This window comes from Scyliorhinus torazame, chromosome 16 (assembly GCF_047496885.1).
Source record: "Scyliorhinus torazame isolate Kashiwa2021f chromosome 16, sScyTor2.1, whole genome shotgun sequence".
NCBI lineage: Eukaryota > Metazoa > Chordata > Chondrichthyes > Carcharhiniformes > Scyliorhinidae > Scyliorhinus > Scyliorhinus torazame.
The window spans coordinates 145,709,502-145,735,730 of NC_092722.1; the positions used below are offsets into that span (position 1 = coordinate 145,709,502).

At 52.4% G+C, this 26,229-nt stretch overlaps 1 protein-coding gene across 6 annotated transcripts in view; it reads right to left on the bottom strand.

Moving 5' to 3' along the window:
• mgmt (O-6-methylguanine-DNA methyltransferase) overlaps nucleotides 1-26,229 on the bottom strand; it is a 735,973-nt gene that overhangs the window by 498,932 nt on the left and 210,812 nt on the right. For all 6 annotated transcript variants that reach the window (XM_072479183.1, XM_072479179.1, XM_072479180.1 and 3 more), the window contains one exon: nucleotides 6,833-6,972. In XM_072479183.1, coding sequence (XP_072335284.1) covers nucleotides 6,833-6,972 — 140 coding nt within the window. The remainder of the gene's footprint in view (nucleotides 1-6,832; nucleotides 6,973-26,229) is intronic.

Sequence of the window (26,229 nt, forward strand, 5' to 3'; positions counted from 1 at the left end):
CATGAAACTGCTAATCAGAGAGTTGGGTTTCAATAAAATGTGCTCCGAATGCTATTTTCACCCTTTTAATTTAGAGCACATGGTTTTACCAATTAGCTCCATCTGAAGTCTGGTCTTAATACAGATTAGATTAGTATGAAGAACACCACCCAGGCTCAGTGCAATGGCTTCAGGTCGCATGATCCTAGGCAGTTGTGAAGTCGTGGAACCCATTCTGCTCCTGCTGACCCACAAGCAGCGCTAGAAAAACATTTATCTGTTCCATGAAGCAGGAATTATCCCCTCTCCACCCCACCTATCTTTTTAGCTGCCAGATTTAAATATTAAGGTTCCATCATTAAAACTAGGAGAGAAAATATCCAAGTTAGTAAGCTCATTAGAACATGTAAATGAGCTATCCGGTATCGCCCACTCACGGTCCCATCTACTTTAAAACCAAATGTGAGCAGGTTCAAGTAATGAGATTTCTTTATGCTTTTAGTTCCCCACAACCCATCTCACCATTTTTGCGAGTTAATATCCCTCCATTGTTTCAGGGTCTGTTACCATATATTTGCATATTTTCTAACTTCAACCTTCTATTACCATACTTGCTTCAAAATGTCATTTGTTTTATCCTATATGTCATCAAATTATTTGATTATTGAAGTCTAAATAATATTAAATATCTGTTTCTTCACACTATGCATTTACTTGCGTGCTTTTAAATATGTACTTAAAAAGCATTGTGTCCTCTTAATGTTTTCTTCGTCAGGATTAATTTATCTTCTCTGAAAGATTGAGTTACTGGACAGAAAATAGTCCCAATTTAAACCAGCGGTGTGGGTGTGGGGGGGGGAGACAGCTTGAAGTCTGGACAATTTTAATACCCAGACCTCATCTGCAAACTGCAAGTCAGTTGCCATCCAGAATAAGTAAATTGTGGTGGAAGAAGAGTTGTGGCCACAAGGCTAATTGGGGTTTTTGGAGGGTCACGGTGGGAGAAGGGCCGTGGAGGGCTAAATATATGGCATTTAGAAAACTTCTGCTCTCCTGGCCGCACAGGAAAGCAGGTCAAGTTAAAAAAGAAACACATTTTTAGGTTTCTTCTGGCTGGGTCCTCTTTAGGCATTCTTCCCCTCGTTCCTTCAGCTTCCGCCCCAGTCTTTTCCTGATTTGTACATTTAAAGTAGGGCCAAACCAGCTTTACATAGGTGCCTTTTGAAGGTTGCTTTGAAGAGCAATTTAACATTCAGGACTACAAAAGCAGTGAGGAACTTTGGCAGTTCAGTCATCCAGCCAATTCTAATTGCCAACCAATGCAATTTCCACTCGGCAGGCAGGGTTAAAATCACCCCTAAAATATACAGCTTTGAAAGCCTCATCATTAAGTTGTTGTAAGCAAAAATCATCCGTAATTATTCTCCTATCTTTGTTTGACACATTTTTGATTAAATAACTGTTTATATTATTTTCTCTCGCTGTTACACAGGTCTACATCAACTCCCAATAGAAGTCCTGTCTATTGGTAACATACTGACACCCAAAGTGACCTTTATTTCTCCAAGGTTAAAACCAACATTTTTGTTTACAGTTAGACTCTGGCTTCCTGCAGTATCACCCTACATCTCAATTGATTGTTCAGCAGTTCATTAAAAAGAATCCTTTATATGAAACTTATCTCCATCTTTCAGTGTGATTCCCCTCTTGATTAAACCAATTATTTTTATTTGAATCGCAAACTTCAAATTCAATAGCTTGTTCCTCTTGTTCTTTATATTAAGGCAGAATTTATGGGGCTCATATTTATGCTCACCAGCCAGTGGGTATGAAGGTCGGTAGCAGCATGTGGCCTTCCCACCCGCTCTTGGGCCTATTCTGGCATTTTAAGGCCACTTAAGTGCCTCACCTTGTCATAATATCCACTCATGTATATAATGAGATGTAGACAGGCAATGATTGACACACAGGATAACCAATGAACACACACGACACAGAACAACCAATCACCAGACAGGACACCACCACTATAAAGTCCACAGGGCATTAAGACTCTCTCTCGCACAGGACACAGCGACTGAGATAGTTAGAGTGCACAAGCCAGTGAGCACCATCTCCATGTGGTAGAGAGCTAGTCTGGTCAAGCCAGTAGGAGGTTATCAGTTAGATTAATAGAGTGTCAACCCACAGCAGATTATGTACAGCAATCAGCAAGTTCAATAAAACAGTGTTGGACCATCTCCTGTGTCGGAAGCCTGTTAGCCTGTTTCTAGTTTCACTGCATCCAGTTGCAGTCAACGTTGAACCAACTCACTTAACACATCACACCTCGCCGCTCTTGCCATTTTAACCAGTGTAAGGGGAGAGCCACAACAAGCGGATAGCCCGGCAACTTCTACAGAGTGAGCTGGTGTCAAACAAGGGTAGGGGATCTCCTTCCGGTGTTCCCTATGCTTATTGGATGCACCCACTCTCCAAAGACAAATGTCATGACACTTTAACCTTCGCGCACACGCCTCTCAAACCAGGTGGCCCTCCCACTCAGCCCACTTGCTGGGCATGCCAGCCGGGCCCCACCAATACCCCTGGCCTACCTTCAATCCAGCCTCCGTAACCGCCTCTTCTGTGGGGATTGGTTATCGTCCTTGCAGTGGCCACCGCTCAAACCTGGCACTACAGGTGCTGGGACTACAGAGCTGCCAGCTAAGGTGGGACTTCCTTCTCCAGGTGGTGGTGAATCCGATTAATCGCCTGAACCGATTTAATACCCACTGAGCTTAAAATAGCTGCAAAGTAGCTGGCTTTCTTGTGGGGGGTTCTCAACTGACTTTTTAATTTGGTGTGTGTGGGGGGGGGGGGGGTAAAATGCAGCCCTTAATGGTAAAAATATCTCTTTTGACCCCTCATTCTTTACAAACTACTGCTTTATGTCTAGCCTCTCCTTTTCTCTCCAAAGCCTTTTAATTTGTGCTTGCCACTATCTCAACGTTATCATCTCTCTCACTGTATCCTGTATCGACAATTCAAATTATGACGAGCACAGTAGAAAGCAAACATTGCAAAATAATGACCAGTTATATACTTGTTAACTTATATAATAGATCATGCTATTCATCCTTTTCAATGTTTTTACCGCCTCAAAAACACTGAGCATCCTGTTCTTCATTATCACCTCACCCCTGTCATCTGCCTCATGACACTGCCCTCTTTTATCATACCTGTTCTAATCTAGTCACAAAATCTTCTTGAACGGCTTCTTCTCATCATTGGGCGGCACGGTAGCACAGTGGTTAGTACACTTGCTTCACAGCTCCAGGGTCCCAGGTTCAATTCCCAGTTTGGGTCACCATCTGCGGAGTCTGCACGTTCTCTCCGTGACTGCGTGGGTTTCCTCCAGGTGCTCCGGTTTCCTCCCACAGTCCAAAGCTGTGCAGGTTAGGTGGATTGGCCATTGTCATGTGAGAGTACCTTTAAGAAATGGGTCTTTAAGAAATGGGTGTTTATCAGTGATGTCAGAGTGTGGGTGGAGCTGGGCTGTCTGCTTTACTTTCATTTTTGAGCAGGCTGCTACAGAGTGAGTTTTTAGTTTTGTTTTCAGAGAGAAGAGCTGCAGTGAAAGCCAGCAGATGTGCATGGATCTCTCTACAAGCTCTCTAAAGCATCTGGGTAATTTCAAAGGGATAACTGCTCTCATTAGAGATTTTAAACCTGATCTCTGTGTTAAAAGGGTCTTTTGTCTTCTGGATGTTGTTTGGGAATTTATCAAGGGTTATCTGTCGAGTACTGTGTTCTTTGGGGATTTGTTGGTGTTGATAGTTGTTAATAGTTGTTTATTGGTGTTGATAGTTGAGAAATAACGACACTGGTTAAGAGATGAAAATTTCATGCGTGTCAAATGTCAAGTGTGGGTCTTCAATTTTTGCCACGAATGAACAAAGAAGAAAGAAAAGTAAAGCACAGGATCAGGCCCTTCGGCCCTCCAAGCCTGTGCCGACCATGCTGCCCGTCTAAACTAAAATCTTCTACACTTCCTGGGTCCGTATCCCTCTATTCCCATCCTATTCATGTATTTGTCAAGATTCCCCTTAAACATCACTATCGTCCCTGCTTCCACCACCTCCTCCGGTAGCGAGTTCTAGGCACCCACTACCCTCTGTGTAAAACACTTGCCTCGTACATCTCCTCTAAACCTTGTCCCTCGCACCTTAAACCTATGCCTCCTAGTAATTGACCCCTCTAGCCTGGGAAAAAGCCTCTGACTGTCTATGTCCCTCATAATTTTGTAGACCTCTATCAGGTCGCCCCTCAACCTCCGTCGTTCCAGTGAGAACAAACCGAGTTTATTCAACCGCTGCCAGTTCTGTCTCTGCTTATTGCCCAAAACGCTTAAAGAATATCATTTTAAGAATAGTCATAGATCTCAAGGCACTTATTTGTTAGTAAACTAGCCAACTGCCCAGTCGAACATAGCCTTTTTTAGCCTCTAAAGAAATGATGAAAGATGAATTTAGCTCCATGTTCACCTACTTTGTGCCTTAGAAATAATGAAAACACTAGAGAAATAAAATACAAAGATTTTAAAATAGTCTTCCTTATATATTTAATTATATAACTATTTTAGGAAGTATGTTAAATTAAAAAACAACTGAACATCTCAATGACTAAGATTTTCAATTTTAGAACTGTCTGCCGTATATCAACTGGCTACTTTCAGATATACATCCTTCTGAACTCAGAATCCTAATAATTTAACCGCACTCCACCAGTAATTATGAGCACAAAAAGCTCAGTTATCTAATATATTAATAATTTGTCATTCATTTTAACAATATGAGCCATGTCAAAATAATCTAAAACACCATTTTTCTCAGATATCGCTGCTGAATGTTTCTATAATCCTGTAATTGTTAAGCAGTGTCCTCCAATAAAAACTGTCAATCGAAAAACAACGTTCATAAACTCCAGACTCAATATTGCAGTTAGGAACCTAGTCTAATTATTACACACAATCTGCTGATTATACAAATTCTGGGACATTGTTTTTCATCCTAAATAGTCAATGATGTTAAAGAAAATGCTTGCTGTACCAAATGAAGCATATTAGTGGAACAGATTACACTACGAAGGGATTTTTCAATGATTGGGTCGAGGATATTGGTTTGCCTCAGTTAAAAATAATACACATTATGCAGCCATAAGGTTCAGCATGCCATCAAATGGGATCAAACATAACATACTGATCCCAGCAACTTCAAAAGTAAGCATCTTCCAACATATAGAAGATTTTAAAAAACTTTAATGCTTCATTATGACAAAAAAATTATATGTATTGGTTCAGCTTGAAACATGTACTGCAATCCATTCCAGTTCAGCTATAAGACAAAATTCTCACTCTCACAACTTATTCAAGCCAATTAAAGCATAGCACAGATACGGGCAGTAGCTACTGAAAAGGACCACATTTATTAGATTCCAGGGTGGCATATCTGTACTTGTGCATTGTGAAAGACCAGATCTGAAAGGTTTTGCCCACAAAGTTTCTGGAGGTGTGGAGGTGCCAGTGGATAATGACACGGCGAAGGCAACTGAATCCCACAATATTGGTGAACAACAGAACAGTGCATCTCCTTAGCCAATGAGGTTGAGGAATTGAGAAAGAAGGAGTAGGATGGAGAAAGAAAGAGAAATGCGGTCAGTGAATTGAACTCAAATTAGGTGTAGAAAGCAAAATAAGGATTTGATTGAAAGGAAGGAGACAAATGAAAAATAAGATTTTTTTTAAAAAATTGCATTTAACATTTTCATAGTATAAAAAAAATCACAACTTGGAAGGAATGAATCTCCACAGTTAGAAGTATTTACTTTCTGGGCAACAGAGTTTGCGCAACAATCATTGACAACCATGACATCATTAAAAGGGTGCTTACTCTGATAATTACTAAATTTTTATGTGCCATTAAACATATGACAGAAGGTTATGCAGCAACTTCATGAAAATCACAAGAAGGTTAAATGTGAGATCCAGTTTTCAGGGAGCAAATGGTGGTGCGATGCAATCATATGTTCAACAATTCTTAAATCATTGGTGTCACTACCTTATAACAAGCTGTTAGCCTGTTTGTGCATTAAAGCAGAATGCATTGTTCAGATTACTTTTTCAGCAATGCCTGTCCAAAGAATAATTCTCATACTTTACTCAGTGATCTCAATTGAATACAGCTGCAATGTGTGACAGAAGACAAACTCAGACGTTATTCTTCAATATAAAGCTTTGTGTAATCCAATCTTAAGCAGACAGTCAGAATTCTCATTCACAATTATTGCTTGAATTTATGATGAGTTTATTAAAGGAGATTTTAGTTATTGTGAATGAGTTTCACGGTTTCTATTTACAACATTATGGTCTATATTTCAGCACATTCATTTGACTTTTGTAAGACACTTACAACCACAAATGGTGCCATGCCATTCCAGTGCTGGTATGTTTTTTAAAATTACTTCAGATTGAAAGTTTACGATTCAACTTTCATGTTACAAAATGATCATCAAGAAGATTTTCCATTTAATTTAGTGAATAACTTATGTTGGCTTCAACTTCACTTCTAGTAAGAACGCAGATAAGATAAGGACTCAGTGACAGCAAACCACACACACAGATATTTAAACAATTGACTTGTGTTGCTTCAGAGATTTTTTCTTTAAAACCTGTTCATTAATTCAACGTAAGCACTTGCTTTATTATTTGATAAAAAGAGCGTTGGTTTGATCAAATATGTTATGACATGGAGCTCTTTTCTTCTCTGTCAATAATTTAATCAATCAAATATATGAAGGCCATTCATAACATACACACCTGTCCTTGGGTACAAAACCCTCTTGGAGCTCAATGGAGTGAATGCCTTCTTCACAGCCGGATACTTGTATGGTACCAATAGGGCTTTGCAGAGCTGCTGTCACTTGCTTGCAGTGGCTTGTGTTTTTCTTCTTGGCAACCTACATGAACAAATCACTGGTCCTTATAAGTGTTTAAACAATCACCCCGTTCTGTCCCAACACCAGCCAAGAGTTATTTTTAAACTATATTAATCCTTTGAGCACTTCTGGTTCAGTAATTGTATTCAAAAATTTGAACAAGGTAGCTTTTTAGATAGAAAATATTGCGGGTGGAAAAAAACATTGATTTGACTGTTTAGTTTTATACATTTACAATCTTTTTCATCTAATACTCTATTTTCTTCTTTTAGCTCCCAATTCTCCCAAGACAACATTCCCCCATCCACTGGTACCCACACCTCTACTTCAACCTAACAATGCGTCGATGCTAGATGAGGTTGCACTTCCCTCACAAAGCAATAACTGAGTTGTGCCAGATGCTAGCCAGCTGTGGGCAGAGCTCACAAGGGAGACCTTCAGCTAAATGAGTCTTACTATCATGGTTCCCCTTTGGCAAGGAACTGAACTCAATTTTTTGCTGACAAAGCTCCAGAAATACCACAGTTCACATTCAGGAAAAATCCTGCTATGCCTTCTCATAGGCATTCCCTCACTTTTCCCCAAATTATACTGCACATTTCCCAACATTGATAAAAAATATTTCGAACAATCTCCCTAATGTTAAAGACCATCATGCTTTCCCTTGGTGCCTCCTATTGTGTGGCTTGTCAATCCAGCCTCCAATTTATACAGTGGTGGTATACTTTGGGAGATTGAACTGGCACTTTACTGTGTTATCTGTATTCCGATACCCCATTAAAAGTGTGAAGAGCGGGCAGCGGTTAGTACTGCTGCCTATGGCGCGGAGGACCCGAGTTCGATCCCGGTCCACTGTCCGTGTGGAGTTTGCACATTCTCCCTGTGTCTGTGTGTGTTTCACCCCCACAACCCATAGATGTGCAGGGTAGGTGGATTGGCCATGTTAAATTGCCCCATAATTGGAAAAAAATAATTAGGTACTCTATATTTTTTTTTAAAGTAAGTGAAGAGGATGAAGGTCTGTGTGCCACGCTATGATAAAAATAAAAAGATTGTGACTTATATTTCACCATATCAGGACATACCAAAGTGTCTTACAATTAAATACATTTAAAATGCAGTCACAGATGTAATGTACAAAACACAACCACCAATTTGTGCAGAGTGAGTGCCCACAAAGAGCAACGTTTCTGGTGATGTTTTAGAAGTTGATTATTGGCCAAGATACAAGGTGAATTCCGCTGTTATTCTATGCACAGACTTGTGGGATATTTTACACCCACCTGAGGGGGTAGGTTTAGTCTTCGTGCAATTTTTTTCTTTTATCCATTCATGGGATGTGGGCATTGCTGGTTGGGCCAGTATTTATAGCCCATCTCTGAGGGCATTTAAGAGCCAGCCACCCTGTTGAGGATCTAGAGTCACATCTAGGCCAGGCAAGAATGAGATCTCCTGCCCTAAAGCACATTAGTGTACGAGATGGGGTTTTATGACAATCAACAATGCTTCATGGTCATCATTAGACTTCCAGTTTTTAATTGAATTCAAATTTCACCGGGTCTCTGGATTGCAAATCAAGCTACAATACCACTGCCTTCCTTTAAACATCACATCCAAAGGTAGCAGCTTCAACAATGCAGGAAGAAATGTCGTACTACATGAAAATTCCTCCTCAGGTTTTGAGACTTAAACTGCAAACTTCTGACTCAGAAGTGAGAGTACTATTACTGAGTTATAGTTGGCACATACGGAATACAGTCTAGATGCCAGAATCATTCCTTAAAGGATACAGGAGCAGATGCTAGAAATGAGGTATGCATATGTGAATCATCCACTGATCCCAAACAAACTGTCTTCTTAAACCCCTCTTCCCTCTCCACCCTCACCTCCAACTTAAGAGCACGGAGCTCATGGACTTCTGGGTCACCAAGAGTGAGACAATCCGATTAGTTGCCTCAGCCACACCTCTCCCTTCCATCCGCTGGACAAACTTTCTAAAATGCTCCTGCCTACCTAACCGTGAACTCTCAACTTTCTCTCCCATTTCCCTTCATGGTTTCTCTGGGCTTGCCTTGTCCATGAAACCTACTTCCTGTTCCCACTGAACTGATCATCCAACTTCCCCCTAAATGGCTCACATCCACCTTCCCCCTAAATGGCTCATTCTCCACAGGTGCTGTCCCTCTCTCCTTTAAATCTGCTGTCATCATCCTTCAGCTCAAATGAAACCCCCAACGCTTGAACCCATCCTCCTTGGAAACGACCATTTTCATTTTTCCCAGAACTCTGGGCGCGATTCTCCCATGCCACGCCGTTTGGGAGAATTGCCGAGCACGCCACTTTTTCCCGCGGCGCCGGTCCGACGCCGATCTTCCATTCTCCCAACTGGCAAGAATGGCGTCATCGAGGTGTGCGCCGCGCATGCCGGAGAATCGCCCAAGTAATATATGCGATTCTCCCTGCCCCCCGCTATTCAGCAGCCCGGATGGGCCAAGGTCCCTACGGGGTGACCCCAGGTCACGCCGTCGCCATTCACCCCTACTAAATAAATTTGTCAGCCAGTCGTGCTGGCTGATTATGTGGATAAGGGAGGTGAGTGGGCAGGATCACCCCAGGAAGCAGGAAGCTGCATCCACGGCCGGTGATGTGGAGGGGTTTCTGATGTGTATGCTGCGATTCCCCAATGGGGGGGGGGGGGGGGAAGGTGGGTATAGGGCTAAGGAGGAGGGGGTGGGGGAAGGAGTAGAGGGAAGAGGGAGGGGTTGGGGGAAGGAGTAGAGGGAAGAGGGAGGAGGTGGGGGAAGGAGTGGAGGGAAGGTGGAGGGGGTGGGGGAAGGAGTAGAGGAAAGGGGAGGGGGTGGAGGAAGGAGTAGAGGGAAGGGGTTGGGGGAAGTAGTGGGAAGAGGGAGGAGGTGGGGAAGGAGTAGAGGGAAGAGGGAGGGGTTGGGGAAGGAGTAGAGGGAAGGGGAGGGGGTGGAGGGGGTGGAGGAAGGAGTAGAGGGAAGGAGAGGGGTTGGGGGAAGTAGAGGGAAGAGGGAGGGGGTGGGGGAAGGAGCAGAGGGTAGGGGAGGGGGTGGGAGAAGGAGAAGGGGTGGGGGAAGTTGACGGAGGGGGAGGGGTTGGGGGAATGAGAAGGGGGAAGGGGGTGGGGGAAGGAGTAGAGGGAAGAGGGAGGAGTTGGGGGAAGGAGGAGAGGGAAGAGGGAGGGGTTGGGGGAAGGAGTAGAGGGAAGGGGAGGGGGTCAGGGAAGGAGGGGGTGGGGGAAGGAAAAGGGGGAGGGGGTGGGGAAGGAGTAGAGGGAGGGGGAGGGGTGGGGGAAGGAGTAGAGGGAAGGGGAGGGGTTGGGGAAGTAGCGGGAAGGGGGAGGGGGTGGGGGAAGGAGTAGAGGGAAGGGGAGGGGTGGGGCAAATGATGCCACCATTCTGTCTGGGGGGGGCCGCCAAGAGTGCCCGCGGGACCGACACCCCAGCTGGAGTGCCATGGCAGGAAGGTGGCAAAGACATGCTTGCAAGTTGAGGTCATGGTGATGGGCTGAGGCTGCCTGCGCTGCAATGAGGAGGGACAGGGTGAACTGGGCGGGAGACACATACTGTGGGCAGGTGTAAGGGTGCTTGCGTGAATGAACCGTAACCAGGCAGCCGGTGCACCCTTGTATCCAAAGGGCCCTGGCTGCCTACATGCCAAAATGCCCTCCTTACAAATGTCATTGTCTCTCCTCCCAACCCCCCCCCCACCCACGTCTAGTTCGTAATGTTTGCACAACAGCCATCAATGTTTGCCGCCGTGGTGGCAGCGGCTGCCCTGCAGATAGCCATTCGGAGTGGCCGACCCAGGCGGTTCAGAGAAGCTGCTGCAGTGGCGGATGCAGCAGAGGGACTGGCTGCAGAGGGCCCCGTGCCAGGCGCTTCTGCTGCAGGCCTTCACGCCAGACAGGTCCAAGAGGAGGCGTAGGGTGACAATGGTCGGCCCAAGGCGGCGGAGGCACCCCATGCGGCCTTGTGTCTACCGGGACCGCCTTTCGTTCCAGGACCTTAGGAACGCGGAATGCAGGAGGAGACTCAGATTGAGCCGTAAGACGGTGGCACATATATGTCACCTAATGGCGCACCTGACACCACGTGGAATGGGGGGGGAAGGACATACCATACCGGTGAGAGTCAAGGTCACCGATGCCCTCAATTTTTTTGCAACGGGGTCCTTCCAGGCGTCAAGCAGAAACTCTGGAATCTCTCAGACATCGGTGCACCGATGCGTCCGGGCCGTTACCGACGGCCTCTATGCCGTCGCGGAAAGATACGTTGATTTCCCGGAGGACCACGCACACCAGTCTGCCAGGGCAGCGGAATTCGCCTCAGTGGCCGGGATCCCAATGTTTCAGGGCGTCACTGATGGGGTGCACGTCAACCTGCGTCCACCCTCGGAGAACAGGGACGTTTTCCAAAACAGGAAGGGGAACTATTCTATGAACGTCCAGGTGGTCTGCGACCATTGAATGAGAATAATGCACGTGTGCGCCCAATATCCGGGCAGCGTGCATGACGCCTTCATACCGGCGCAGTCATTCATACCCTCTATTTTCGAGGGCCGCCCACCCCGGATGAGGGGCCGATTGCTGGGCGACAGGGCTTAACCGTTGTGGCCGTGGCTGATAACGCCTACACGGAAGCCACAGATCCACATGGAGACCTGCTATAATGAGGCCCATGCTGCAACCAGGGGTGTTGTGGAGGTGCGCTTTGGTCTCCTCAAAATGAGATTCCGGTGCCTGGACCACTCTGGAGGAGCTCTGCAATACCACCCAGACAGGGTCGGAAGAATTTTTGTGGCCTGCTGCGTTTTGCACAACATTGCCCAACGATGACCGGCGATGTCATGGAGGAGGATGCACCAGGTGAGCCCGATGAGGGCGACACCTCTGAACATGAGGATGAGGAGGAGGAGGAGGAGAGGGAAGATGGGAGGGCAGTGGGGCACAGACACCACCAAATTCGGGATATGGCCGGGAGGCCGCACAACGCCACCGGCTGGGACAGCGAGCATGCGAGGCGTTGATCGGCGCACATTTCACACACTAGGGGGAGGGCATCGTTGTGCAGAGCACTTGCACCGTCGATCGTGCACAAAGACACCACCAGCACCCCACCACCTCCCGCACCATCGCACAACCCTACCACCCACAGCACCACTCTCACGCAACCTACACCTGCGGCACATCGTGAATTTTGTTACACATTTACTTCTGTCAGCGGGTGTGATCAGTGCCATGTTGGATGATGACAACCCGCTCTGCGATGAGCTGTGAGCTCCAAATCGCTACAGAATGTCTGACTCATGGCCATATCTGAACCCTCCATCTCGGTGTTCCCTTTATGCTTCACGGACAGTCCATCACATGTCCATGTGGGGCAGCTGGCGTCAGTGTGCTGAGGACAACAGCGTGCTTGGGGTTGGGGGGGGGGGGGGGGGGGGAGGCACACCCAGCCTCACTGTTGTAATGAACTTCGACCCCCAGCGTCACCCAGTCCCCCTCACGACCCCCTCTGGCAACAGACATTGGACAGACGCATCAAGGTTTGGTGGAACAACTATAATGGTGACATTCAAAGACAAGTGCCCTAACCCCTATAACTAATCTGTGCCCTGCACCCGTGCCAACTTACTATGTGTCTAACGTTTTGGCCTTACGGGCCCTAACACTATGTCAAGGTGTTTCCCCAGACAGTACAGCAGGAATGGAGGCGGACTGCTGAAAATCCTTTCCTTCGACGTGGCTCCCCGTCAGCAGGCGTTTCCTGAGGCGGCCCGGCCTGGATGGGCCAGGCTGCTCGGCGGGCGTGCTGGATGGCGTGGTGCCAGCCTGCTCTGCCCGCTGCCCACCAGATGCACCAGGGACGGAACGGGGGGCGTCCGAGTGTTCCGGGACCTCCCTTGTTGGAGTAACCGGGACGGGCACCAGAACCTCCTCCTCCCTCGGGGATCCCGGTGGCCCCAGGGCCTCTCTACGGGACGGTGGTGCATGCGGAGACAAGCGCCGTTGCACCACCGACACCTGGCGCTGCCCGTCCTGGAGGCCCACTGTGGAATCGACAGGGCTGAACATTCCCAGCGATGGAGCTCAAGGAGTGCGACATCCCGGTCAGGGACTGTGCTACCTCCCGCTGGGATTGTGCGACGCCATCCATCACATGGGCAAGGCCGCTGAACGCCATCCATCACATGGGCAAGGCCGCTGATGCTCTCGGCGATGGCCTGCGGGGACAGGGCCATGGCCTGCTGAGACTGGGCCAGACCCCGGAGCGCGACGGCAATGTCCAGCTGGCTCTGGGACATGGCTGCCTGTGAAAGGGCAGCCCTGTCTTGGGCCACGGACGACGCATGCGCACGAAGCCCCACGCCTTGAAGAACCTGACCCATGGCCGAAACCGTTGCCCCCATCGCGGATGGCACACATGTGGTGTCAGCTTTGGTAGCAGCCATCCCTGCTCGTGGACGCGGATGGACTCCTCCAGCTGCGTCTGCAGTTGCCGGAAGACAGCTGTCATCCCGTTGTATTGGCCCTGGGGTTGCAAATGCATCGGGTCTGTGGGTGGGTCTGGCGAGTCCAGGAACCTGGGAACTGTCTGGGCAGAAGCTGGGTGCTGGGCCTGGGCCGCCCAGCCTGTCGGCTGCTCCTACCTCCACCTGCTGTGCCGGGTCGGATGTGTGGTGACCACCAGTCAGTGACCCAGAAGCCTCATCACGTATTTGCCCAATCGAGGTGAGTGTATCTGCGATGGTTGAAGTGGTGGGTGACAGCAGTGCCGCAGACGCTAGGTCCTCGTCAGTCCCCAGGTCTGGGGTATCCTGGCTCGAACCTTAGCCCGGTGCATTTAGTCCACGGCCCATGACAGGTGCCGTGCCCCTGTGCCTCGTCTGTCGCAACGTCCTCTGTCCTGAGGGGCTGTCCTGTCGCCTTCACTGTCCTGGCTCGCTGTACCCCCCTCGACCGTCTCACTGTCATCTGTGTCATGACTGTCCGTCCTGACGTCTGTCTGTCCTCTGTGCGTCGCCCTTCGGTGGCCCGGCCTCAGAAGAGGGTCCTCCTGCCCGTGATCCTTCCCCTCTGTCCCGCGCATCCCTGTGGCCTGTAGTCACGTAAAATGGCTGATTCCCGATTAGAATGGTCAAACCCCGATTTAAAATGGCGAACGAAAGAGGCTGATGGGAAAATCAGCCAACAGGACACAAACGGACAGCTGCAGGTAAAACAGTGTATTCGCCTCTGGGGAAGTCAGCCCAGACCGATACCTGCAGCCATCAACATCACAACAACCCAGCCATCTGCATACTAAGCAGCCATCCCCGGGAACAATTGCTACACATTAGCAACATAAAGCCGATCCAGACCTGTCGGTGCCAGCAGGGGCTGACACAAAGAAAGATAAACGACCACCCCCGGATCAAGGAATCGCCCCATTATTGGAGCATATCGAACTTGGCCCCTATTCTTATCGTCACCAGGGGCTTCCCGCCTCTCGGGGCGGACCTCGTACCTGGTTCCAAGTGCTTGGACTTGGTCCCAATCACTTGGAACCAGGTACGAGGTCCGCCCCGAGAGGCGGGAAGCCCCTGGTGACTATAAGAATAGGGACCAAGTTCAACTCAACCCTTCTTCTCCTGCTCGCAACCTTCGAGACCCTTCGATAAAGAAAACCGTAACTGTTACTCCAGCGATCGCTACCCGATAGGCGCTCCTGACTATCGACTTGTACCAGCCTTTGAATCCCGCAGGCTCAGAACCAATTCGAAAGACATTCATTTCCCTGACCTGGTGGGCCATTTCCAAAGTTAAGTATTGGCCTTTAGTGGTAGGTAGTAGTCTAGAAGTAGGATTATTGTATAAGTATTTATTGCTGTATATAATAAATGGGCGTTGATTTAGCTCTTACTAAGCGGTGTGTTGCATTATTAATCATGACTTGGACTTGAACCACGTGGCGGTATCAGAAAGATACCTGGTGACTCATGAGCAAAGGTGACAGAATTAGAGCTAATAAAACTAAGGTTAACACGAGCAACAGGCCGGAAGGGGTTGGAGCTGGGCGGCGGCGGAGTGAACGAGCAGTTCCAGGACGGTGATCTTCTGGCCTTGGAGAACACCTTAAGGCACGTATCGATTAACACGCGGGGTCGTTTGTGAGGGAGTGGAGGGGAAGTTTGGGGGTGTGGACTGTGAGGGTGCTGGACTGTGAGGTGGTGGGGTGTGCGAGTGTGAACTGTGGGGGTGGTGGACTGTTGAGGCGGTGGTGTGTGAACTGGGGGGGTGGGGGGGGAGTGGAGTGTGAGGGGGTGGAGGGGGCAGTGGGAGGGTGTGGACTGTGAGGGTGCTGGACTGTGGGTGGTGGACTGTGAGGCGGTGGTGTGTGAACTGTGGGGGGGTGGGGAGTGGAGTACGAGGCAGTGGAGTGTCAGGCAGTGGAGTGTGAGGGGGGTGTGAGGGGGGAGTGTGAGGGGGTGGAGTGTGATGGGGGTTGAATGTGAGGGGGTGGAGTGTGAGGGGGTGGAGTGTGAGGGGGAGGAGTGTGAGGGGGTGGTGTGTCAGGGGGTGGTGTGTGAGGGGGTGGTGTGTGAGGGGGTGGTGTGTGAGGGGGTGGTGTGTGAGGGGGATGGAGTGTGAGGGGGATGGAGTGTGAGGGGGATGGAGTGTGAGGGGATGGAGTGTGAGGGGGATGGAGTGTGAGGGGGATGGAGTGTGAGGGGGATGGAGTGTGAGGGGGATGGAGTGTGAGGGGGATGGAGTGTGAGGGGGATGGAGTGTGAGGGGGTGGAGTGTGAGGGGGTGGAGTGTGAGGGGGTGGAGTGTGAGGGGGTGGAGTGTGAGGGGGTAGACTGTGGGGGTGGTGGACTGTGAGGCGGTGGGGTGTGAACTGTGGGGGGGGGATGGAGTGTGAGGGGGATGGAGTGTGAGGGGGATGGAGTGTGAGGGGGATGGAGTGTGAGGGGGATGGAGTGTGAGGGGGATGGAGTGTGAGGGGGATGGAGTGTGAGGGGGTGGAGTGTGAGGGGGTGGAGTGTGAGGGGGTGGAGTGTGAGGGGGTGGAGTGTGAGGGGGTGGAGTGTGAGGGGGTGGAGTGTGAGGGGGTGGAGTGTGAGGGGGTGGAGTGTGAAAGGGTGGAGTGTGAGAGGGTGGAGTGTGAGGGGGTGGAGTGTGAGGGGGTGGAGTGTGAGGGGGTGGAGTGTGAGGGGGTGGAGTGTGAGGGGGTGGAGTGTGAGGGGGTGGAGTGTGAGGGGGTGGAGTGTGAGGGGGTGGAGTGTGAGGGGCTGGAGTGTGAGGGGCTGGAGTGTGAGGGGCTGGAGTGTGAGGGGCTGGAGTGTGAGGGGGTGGAGTGTGAGGGGGTGGAGTGTGAGGGGGTGGAGTGTGAGGGGGTGGAGTGTGAGGGGGTGGAGTGTGAGGGGGTGGAGTGTGAGGGGGTGGAGTGTGAGGGGGTGGAGTGTGAGGGGGGTGGAGTGTGAGGGGGGTGGAGTGCGAGTGGGGTGGAGTGTGAGTGGGATGGAGTGTGAGGGGGTGGAGTGTGAGGGGGTGGAGTGTGAGGGGGTGGAGTGTGAGGGGGTGGAGTGTGAGGGGGATGGAGTGTGAGGGGGATGGAGTGTGAGGGGGATGGAGTGTGAGGGGGATGGAGTGTGAGGGGGATGGAGTGTGAGGGGGATGGAGTGTGAGGGGGATGGAGTGTGAGGGGGATGGAGTGTGAGGGGGGTGGAGTGTGAGGGGGGTGGAGTGTGAGGGGGTGGAGTGTGAGGGAGGTGGAGTGTGAGGGGGGTGGAGTGTGAGGGGGTGGAGTGTGAGGGGGTGGAGTGTGAGGGGGTGGAGTGTGAGGGGGGTGGAGTGTGAGGGGGATGGAGTGTGAGGGGGATGGAGTGTGAGGGGGATGGAGTGTGAGGGGGATGGAGTGTGAGGGGGATGGAGTGTGAGGGGGATGGAGTGTGAGGGGGATGGAGTGTGAGGGGGATGGAGTGTGAGGGGGATGGAGTGTGAGGGGGGTGGAGTGTGAGGGGGGTGGAGTGTGAGGGGGTGGAGTATGAGGGGGTGGAGTATGAGGGGGTGGAGTGTGAGGGGGTGGAGTGTGAGGGGGTGGAGTGTGAGGGGGTGGAGTGTGAGGGGGTGGAGTGTGAGGGGTGGAGTGTGAGGGGGTGGAGTGTGAGGGGGTAGACTGTGAGGGTGTAGACTGTGGGGGTGGTGGGGTGTGAACTGTGGGGGGGGGTTGAGTGTGAGGGGGACGGAGTGTGAGGGGGTGGAGTGTGAGGGGGTGGAGTGTGAGGGGGTGGAGTGTGAGGGGGTGGAGTGTGAGGGGGTAGACTGTGAGGGTGTAGACTGTGGGGGTGGTGGGGTGTGAACTGTGGGGGGGGGGTTGAGTGTGAGGGGGACGGAGTGTGAGGGGGACGGAGTGTGAGGGGGACGGAGTGTGAGGGGGATGGAGTGTGAGGGGGATGGAGTGTGAGGGGGACGGAGTGTGAGGGGGACGGAGTGTGAGGGGGACGGAGTGTGAGGGGGACGGAGTGTGAGGGGGACGGAGTGTGAGGGGGACGGAGTGTGAGGGGGACGGAGTGTGAGGGGGACGGAGTGTGAGGGGGACGGAGTGTGAGGGGGACGGAGTGTGAGGGGGATGGAGTGTGAGGGGGATGGAGTGTGAGGGGGATGGAGTGTGAGGGGGATGGAGTGTGAGGGGGATGGAGTGTGAGGGGGATGGAGTGTGAGGGGGATGGAGTGTGAGGGGGATGGAGTGTGAGGGGGATGGAGTGTGAGGGGGGTGGAGTGTGAGGGGGGTGGAGTGTGAGGGGGGTGGAGTGTGAGGGGGTGGAGTGTGAGGGGGGTGGAGTGTGAGGGGGTGGAGTGTGAGGGGGGTGGAGTGTGAGGGGGGTGGTGTGTGAGGGGGGTGGTGTGTGAGGGTGTGGAGTGTGAGGGGGTGGAGTGTGAGGGGGTGGAGTGTGAGGGGGGTGGAGTGTGAGGGGGTAGACTGTGAGGGGGTAGACTGTGAGGGTGTAGACTGTGGGGGTGGTGGGGTGTGAACTGTGGGGGGGGGTTGGGTTTGAGGGGGATGGAGTGTGAGGGGGATGGAGTGTGAGGGGGTGGAGTGTGAGGGGGTGGTGTGAGGAGGGTGGAGTGTGAGGGGGTGGAGTGTGAGGGGGTGGAGTGTGAGGGGGTGGAGTGTGAGGGGGTGGAGTGTGAGGGGGTGGAGTGTGAGGGGAGTGGAGTGTCAGGGGGTGGAGTGTGAGGGGGTGGAGTGTGAGGGGGTGGAGTGTGAGGGGGTGGAGTGTGAGGGGGTGGTGTGTGAGGGGGTGGTGTGTGAGGGGGTGGAGTGTGAGGGGGATGGAGTGTGAGAGGGGGTGGAGTATGAGAGGGGGTGGAGTATGAGAGGGGGTGGAGTGTGAGGGGGTGGAGTGTGAGAGGGGGTGGAGTGTGAGGGGGGTGGAGTGTGAGGGGGGTGGAGTGTGAGGGGGGTGGAGTGTGAGGGGGGTGGAGTGTGAGGGGGGTGGAGTGTGAGGGGGTGGACTGTGAGGCGGTGGGGTGTGAACTGTGGGGCGGGGGTTGAGTGCGAGAGGCATGGAGTGTGAGGGGGATGGAGTGTGAGGGGGATGGAGTGTGAAGGGGATGGAGTGTGAGGGGGATGGAGTGTGAGGGGGATGGAGTGTGAGGGGGTGGAGTGTGAGGGGGTGGTTGGAGTGTGAGTGGGTGGAGTGTGAGGGGGTGGACTGTGAGGGTGTAGACTGTGGGGGTGGTGGGGTGTGAACTGTGGGGGGGGGGTTGAGTGTGAGGGGGATGGAGTGTGAGGGGGATGGAGTGTGAGGGGGATGGAGTGTGAGGGGGATGGAGTGTGAGGGGGATGGAGTGTGAGGGGGATGGAGTGTGAGGGGGATGGAGTGTGAGGGGGATGGAGTGTGAGGGGGATGGAGTGTGAGGGGGATGGAGTGTGAGGGGGATGGAGTGTGAGGGGGATGGAGTGTGAGGGGGATGGAGTGTGAGGGGGATGGAGTGTGAGGGGGATGGAGTGTGAGGGGGATGGAGTGTGAGGGGGATGGAGTGTGAGGGGGATGGAGTGTGAGGGGGATGGAGTGTGAGGGGGATGGAGTGTGAGGGGGATGGAGTGTGAGGGGGATGGAGTGTGAGGGGGATGGAGTGTGAGGGGGATGGAGTGTGAGGGGGATGGAGTGTGAGGGGGATGGAGTGTGAGGGGGATGGAGTGTGAGGGGGATGGAGTGTGAGGGGGATGGAGTGTGAGGGGGGTGGAGTGTGAGGGGGGGTGGGGGTGGGGGGGGTGGAGTGTGAGGGGGGTGGGTGTGAGGGGGGTGGAGTGTGGGGGGGGTGGAGTGTGAGGGGTGGAGTGTGTGGGTGGTGGAGTGTGAGGGGGGGGGGGGTGGTGTGGGGGGTGGTGTGTGAGGGGTGGTGGGTGTGAGGGGGGTGGAGTGTGGGGGGGTGGGGTGTGGGGGGGTGGGTGTGGGGGGGTGGAGTGTGGGGGGGGTGGAGTGTGTGGGGGGTGGAGTGTGAGGGGGGTGGGTGTGGGGGGGTGGGTGGTGGGGGGTGGGTGTGGGGGGTGGGGTGTGGGGGTGGGTGTGGGGGGGTGGGTGTGTGGGGGTGGGTGTGGGGGGTTGGTGTGAGGGGGATGGGTGTGGGGTGGATGGAGTGTGAGGGGGGTGGGGTGTGGGGGGTGGGTGTGAGGGGGTGGAGTGTGAGGGGGTGGAGTGTGAGGGGGTGGAGTGTGAGGGGGGTGGAGTGTGAGGGGTGTGGAGTGTGAGGGGTGTGGAGTGTGAGGGGTGTGGAGTGTGAGGGGTGTGGAGTGTGAGGGGGTGGAGTGTGAGGGGGTGGAGTGTGAGGGGGGTGGAGTGTGAGGGGGGTGGAGTGTGAGGGGGGTGGAGTGTGAGGGGGTGGAGTGTGAGGGGGTGGAGTGTGAGGGGGTGGAGTGTGAGGGGGTGGTGTGAGGAGGGTGGAGTGTGAGGGGGTGGAGTGTGAGGGGGATGGAGTGTGAGGGGGATGGAGTGTGAGGGGGATGGAGTGTGAGGGGGATGGAGGGTGAGGGGGATGGAGGGTGAGGGGGTGGAGTGTGAGGGGGTGGAGCGTGAGGGGGTGGAGTGTGAGGGGGGTGGAGTGTGAGGGGGTGGAGTGTGAGGGGGTGGAGTGTGAGGGGGTGGAGTGTGAGGGGGTGGAGTGTGAGGGGGTGGTGTGAGGGGGTGGTGTGAGGGGGTGGTGTGAGGGGGTGGTGTGAGGGGGTGGTGTGAGGGGGTGGAGTGTGAGGGGGTGGAGTGTGAGGGGGATGGAGTGTGAGGGGGATGGAGTGTGAGGGGGATGGAGTGTGAGGGGGGTGGAGTGTGAGGGGGTGGAGTGTGAGGGGGTGGAGTATGAGGGGGTGGAGTATGAGGGGGTGGAGTATGAGGGGGTGGAGTATGAGGGGGTGGAGTATGAGGGGGTGGAGTGTGAGGGGGTGGAGTGTGAGGGGGTAGACTGTGAGGGTGTAGACTGTGGGGGTGGTGGGGTGTGAACTGTGGGGGGGGGTTGAGTGTGAGGGGGATGGAGTGTGAGGGGATGGAGTGTGAGGGGGATGGAGTGTGAGGGGGATGGAGTGTGAGGGGGATGGAGTGTGAGGGGGATGGAGTGTGAGGGGGATGGAGTGTGAGGGGGATGGAGTGTGAGGGGGATGGAGTGTGAGGGGGTGGAGTGTGAGGGGGTGGAGTGTGAGGGGGTGGTGTGAGGGGGGTGGAGTGTGAGGGGGTGGAGTGTGAGGGGGATGGAGTGTGAGGGGGTGGAGTGTGAGGGGGATGGAGTGTGAGGGGGTGGAGTGTGAGGGGGGGTGGAGTGTGAGGGGGGGTGGAGTGTGAGGGGGGGTGGAGTGTGAGGGGGGGTGGAGTGTGAGGGGGGTGGAGTGTGAGGTGTGGAGTGTGAGGGGGTGGAGTGTGAGGGGGTGGAGTGTGAGGGGGATGGAGTGTGAGAGGGTGGAGTATGAGGGGGTGGAGTGTGAGAGGGTGGAGTATGAGGGGGTGGAGTGTGAGGGGGTGGAGTGTGAGGGGGTGGAGTGTGAGGGGGGTGGAGTGTGAGGGGGGTGGAGTGTGAGGGGGTGGAGTGTGAGGGGGATGGAGTGTGAGGGGGATGGAGTGTGAGGGGGATGGAGTGTGAGGGGGATGGAGTGTGAGGGGGATGGAGTGTGAGGGGGATGGAGTGTGAGGGGGATGGAGTGTGAGGGGGATGGAGTGTGAGGGGGATGGAGTGTGAGGGGGATGGAGTGTGAGGGCGATGGAGTGTGAGGGGGATGGAGTGTGAGGGGGATGGAGTGTGAGGGGGATAGAGTGTGAGGGGGATGGAGTGTGAGGGGGATGGAGTGTGAGGGGGGTGGAGTGTGAGGGGGTGGAGTGTGAGGGGGTGGAGTGTGAGGGGGGTGGAGTGTGAGGGGGTGGAGTGTGAGGGGGATGGAGTGTGAGGGGGATGGAGTGTGAGGGGGATGGAGTGTGAGGGGGATGGAGTGTGAGGGGGATGGAGTGTGAGGGGGTGGAGTGTGAGGGGGTGGAGTGTGAGGGGGTGGAGTGTGAGGGGGGTAGGTTGGGAGTAATGATGGGCTAAGGGACTGCATGCAGTCAGGGGATTCTCACTTGGTGCTGCGCCTCCGACCTGTCACGGCGCTACCTCCCAGCTGGCGGCTCCCCCAGCGAGGTCCAGAGCCCTCTGCTCGTAGACGGTAAGGGGATGGAGCTCAGGTGTTCCCCCTCCGGTTCTTGAATGCTCCCTCTGATTGTGAGCTGTCTTGCCCTTGGGGGTGGGAGGGGGGGGGGAGGGGTTAGGTGGCCATCAGCAGGACGGACACATGTTAGCACCATTATCACTAGGTGGGGATACTCGGACCCACGTCATGGCACCACTCCACGTGCAGGAGGGGGGTTCCACATGTGTCTCAGGTGCAACGTGGGGCCCCAGGCGCCCCCCCCCCCTCTCACCCCGCATGGGCAGGGGGGGCAGAACAGGGTGGGGCGTCACCCGGGCGAAGTCTCGGAGTACTTACCCTCGCAGCCCTTGTAGGTCGTGCAGTTGTTTCCTGAGCGGGGGATGTGCCCCACAGCGCTGACCGCCATGCCAACTTCTCGTCATCCCCGCCTCACAGTGCTGCACGGCTCCGGTGGTCACGTCAAAGGAAAAGGATGGCCTTGCGCTCCTCTTCTGCATCTAGCAGTGTCTCTTGGTCGCTGTCTCGGAAGCGGCGAGCGGCACGGCGGGTCTCAGCCATCTCCAGACTTTGGGGCCTGTGTGCCGATCGCGCACTTCATATGACATGGCGCGGCATCATCCTGGCGTTGCGCGATAATGCTGCTGCTCTATCACCACGCCCACCACGTTTATTGCGGCGCCGCTGCTGGCCCCTTTTCTGCCCCTGAATCGGTCGCGGCGGGGGCCATTTCGCGCCGTCGTGAAAAGCGACGGCACGGACACTTAGTCCCGTGATTGGAGAATCCCTTCAATCAGGGGATTTCCAAAAGATCACAGTATCGAAATGTCTCTTGATGGGTGACATCACATGTGATTGTAACAAAGGTAACTCTCCTTTGTGACCTGTCTGCAACCTACTCCTGCACTGGGACTCTGCTGTCCCCAAGTCTCCTTAGTCACTTCCTACTTATCATCTACATGCTGCCCTGGGCAACATCATCTGAAATGCAAAGCATTAGTTTTCCCACGTACATTGACTGGTCTGGTCAATGTTTTATTCTGGCATTGTATGAAATGGCACTCGTCAGATCCACAGAGCCTAGATGTTGCCGTGTCTGGGATTCTTTCCCTCACATCTAAAGCCATGGGCTGTAATACAGACAATTATACACAAACCGATGATACTTTTCAATTGTACCTTAAAGTAGAACAAGTCTGAGATGCCACTTTGAGCCAGATACATGGTCCTTTCAGTGCTCCCATTCCCTCACCCCTTTACTAATATTGATAGGAGCCCAACATTAATACCTAATGAAGAAAATTAAATGATTCCTTAGAAGTAGCTTCAGTCTCGTTCCAGTAGTGAACTGTTCACAGAGAAAGTTTCTAGTTGTCTCTAGTTGTCACTGTTTATGTTTTTTTCTCAAGAACAAGCTTTGATACACCAAAGGAGTCGGAGAAGAACTTTCCAGATTTCATTCTTTCTAAATTAGCCTTTTTAAGCAACACTTTTTTCCCCCCTTCCACAGATTACATTGTTGTTGGTGGTGGGGTCTATTATGAATCTTGATGGCTAATACACCATGACTGTGAAGGGCAGTCTCGATAGAACATCTGGTCGTGTAACCAAGGGACTGGTTTAGCACACTGGGCTAAATCGCTGGCTTTTAAAGCAGACCAAGCAGGCCAGCAGCACGGTTCAATTCCCGTAACAGCCTCCCCGAACAGGCGCTGGAATGTGGCAACTGGGGGCTTTTCACACTAACTTCATTGAAGCCTACTTGTGACAATAAGCGATTTTCATTTCATTTCATTTTTGTATGCTCAATTTGATTTTTTTCTGAGCTATTGTACTTCACACAAATACTAACTGTGATAGCACCAACTGGCATTTCCTTTGCCTTACTCTTGACACTTTTGCGTCATATGACAATATCACTGAAGTACAGAAAATGCTACAAAACATAACATCAGCCACTTGTGCATGACATTGAGAAGTATAATTAGAAATGTATATGCAAGGAAACAGAAATATGAAGATAAATATATTGCAATTAAGAATATATTGTCCTAAACAAAATTACATTTTAAAAAGGTTATGCCATGGTGAAAAGCAATGATGAAAAGGACTTGAGCAAAGAAAAACTTATTAATCTACATCAGATAACTCAAGTGTACAAAACAACTTGATTTACAAAACCTGGACTATTCCCTGAAGATCCTTTAGATAAAGTGAGATTTGATTGTTCAATCATTATTCCAGTAGAGAAAGATCCAGCAAATTAAACTACTCCCTGATCTAAAACAACCATTAATTTGAAACAATGGGGGAAATTTTAATCTCCCCCCCCCCCCCCCCCCACACACACCCACAGTAGGGTCACTGTGACACTTGTAGTGTTTTGCTTCTTCATGTAGCATAAGCTGCTTCCTTGATGTATACTCTGACAAAGGAAGGTTCAGACTTGGAGATCACATTTATTGAACAGTAAACAATTCTCCTACTTGAGTTCGACTCTCCTGCTAATCTTGCTATAGTAACTCAATCTAACTAACCAGTCTGCTCTAATCCATGCGATGGGTGTGATGCTTCCTGATCTGCCCGTCTCTCTGAATGTCGCCTATGGAAAGAGGAAGAGCATGTGTGCCCTGTCCTTTTATATGGGTAGCCCCCTTGTGGTAGCGTCACCTCTGGGTGTGTCTTGACTGCCCATTGGTCGTGTCCTATCTTACTGACCTATTGGTTGAATCTGTGTGTCATGATGTCTCTGGTGCTCCCTCTAGTGTTTACTTAGTTGCAGTGTACCTACATTAAACCCTTGTGTATTTATAGTGATGCATATCACGACAACACTATCGAGGTGAGTCTTGGATGCAAGTTACACAGCCATTATAGTCTTGTCAGCACAGTTGAGGTGCCCTGAAAAATATGTTCCTCGCTCAAGAGTAAAGACTCACACCATAGATAGGTAGAATTCTGGCCTCCTCTAAGATAAAATGGAATGCCTTGGAGTCCTTTGTCATTTAACTGGGAGGAAAATGGGGAAAAGAACTGGTTAATTTCCTATTGCAACATGGCACCTTGACATGCATAAACAACACAATTATATATTTGAAAATGGATACCCATAATCAAGGTGTTCAGATGACATCAGTGATTTATGAATATCAACTGAACCCTGGAGGCAAACAGGACCCCGCGTGTTAAGAGACTGTTCTTGGAGCGCAGTCGTGTGGGGGAGGGGGGCTTGGCGCTGCCGAACTTTTGCAGCTATTACTGGGCAGCGAATATATTCATGATCGAAAATGGGTAATGGAGGGAGAGGGGGCGGCGTGGAAATGGTTGGAAGCGGCGTCTTGTAAAGATACTAGCTTGAGGGCACTGATAACGGCACCGTTGCCGCTTCTGCCGACGCGGTATACCACGAGCCCGGTGGTGGCGGCGAAATTGAGGATCTGGGGGCAATGGAGACGGCACGGGGGGGAGCCAAGGGCTTTAGTCTGGGCCCCGATATGGAACAATCACAGGTTTGTTCCGGGTAGAATAGACAGGGGGTTCCTAAGCTGGCACAGGGCGGGTATCAAAAGGATGGGGGACTTGTTCATTGATGGGACTTTTGCTAGTCTGAGGGCGTTGGGGAGAAATTTGGGCTCCCCCGGGGAATACCTTTAGGTACATGCAGGTTCGGGCGGTCGTGCAAAAGCAGGTAGGAGAATTCCCGCTGCTGCCTGCCCGGAGGATACAGGACAGGGTGGCCTCGGGCGTGTGGGTAGGGGATGGCAAGATATGGGAAATATATCAGGAGCTGAAGGAGGCGGAGGAGGCCTCGGTGGAGGAGTTGAAGGGCAAGTGGGAGGAGGAGCTGGATGAGGGCCTGTGGGCTGACGCCCTGGGCAGGGTCAATTCCTCTTCATCTTGTGCCAGGCTGGGCGCATGACAGTGGCGAGAATGAGTAAGTTCTTTGGGGTGGAGGACAGGTGTGTGAGGTGTTCAGGGGGCCCAGCAAATCATGTCCATATGTTCTGGGCCTGCCCAGATTTCACAGAATTTTGGAAAGGCTATGTCCAAGGTCTTGGATACTCGGGTAAAACCGAGCTGGGGGATACCGATATTTGGGGTGTCAGACGATCCAGGAGTGCAGGAGTCGAAAGAGGCCGGAGTTCTGGCCTTTGCCTCCTTTGTAGCCCGGAGAAGGCTCTTGTTAATGTGGAGGGACGCGAAACGCCCAAGTGTAGAGGCTTGGGTCAGTGACATGGCGGAGTTTCTCAGGTTGGAGAGGATAACGTTTTCCTTGCGAGGGTCCTTGCAGGGGTTCTCCAGGCAACCTTTGGCAACTGGTGGCAACCGTTCCTTGACTTTCTCACGGAACTTTAGGTGGAGGTCAGCAGCAGCAGCAAACCAGAGGGGGGGGGGGGGGGGGGGGGAGGTTGGGGGGGGCGGGGAAGAGGAGAGGGGGGAATGGGAGAGAGAGGGGGGGGGGAAGGGGGAGGTGGGGGGGGGGGGGTTTGGGCGGTGGATGGATTTCATTTGTAAAGGGCAGGTACCCCACCTTGTTTTGTTAAATGGTTAAGTTGTTTTGTTTTATTGCTATGTTTTCTTTTCGTTGTTTTTCTTTTTG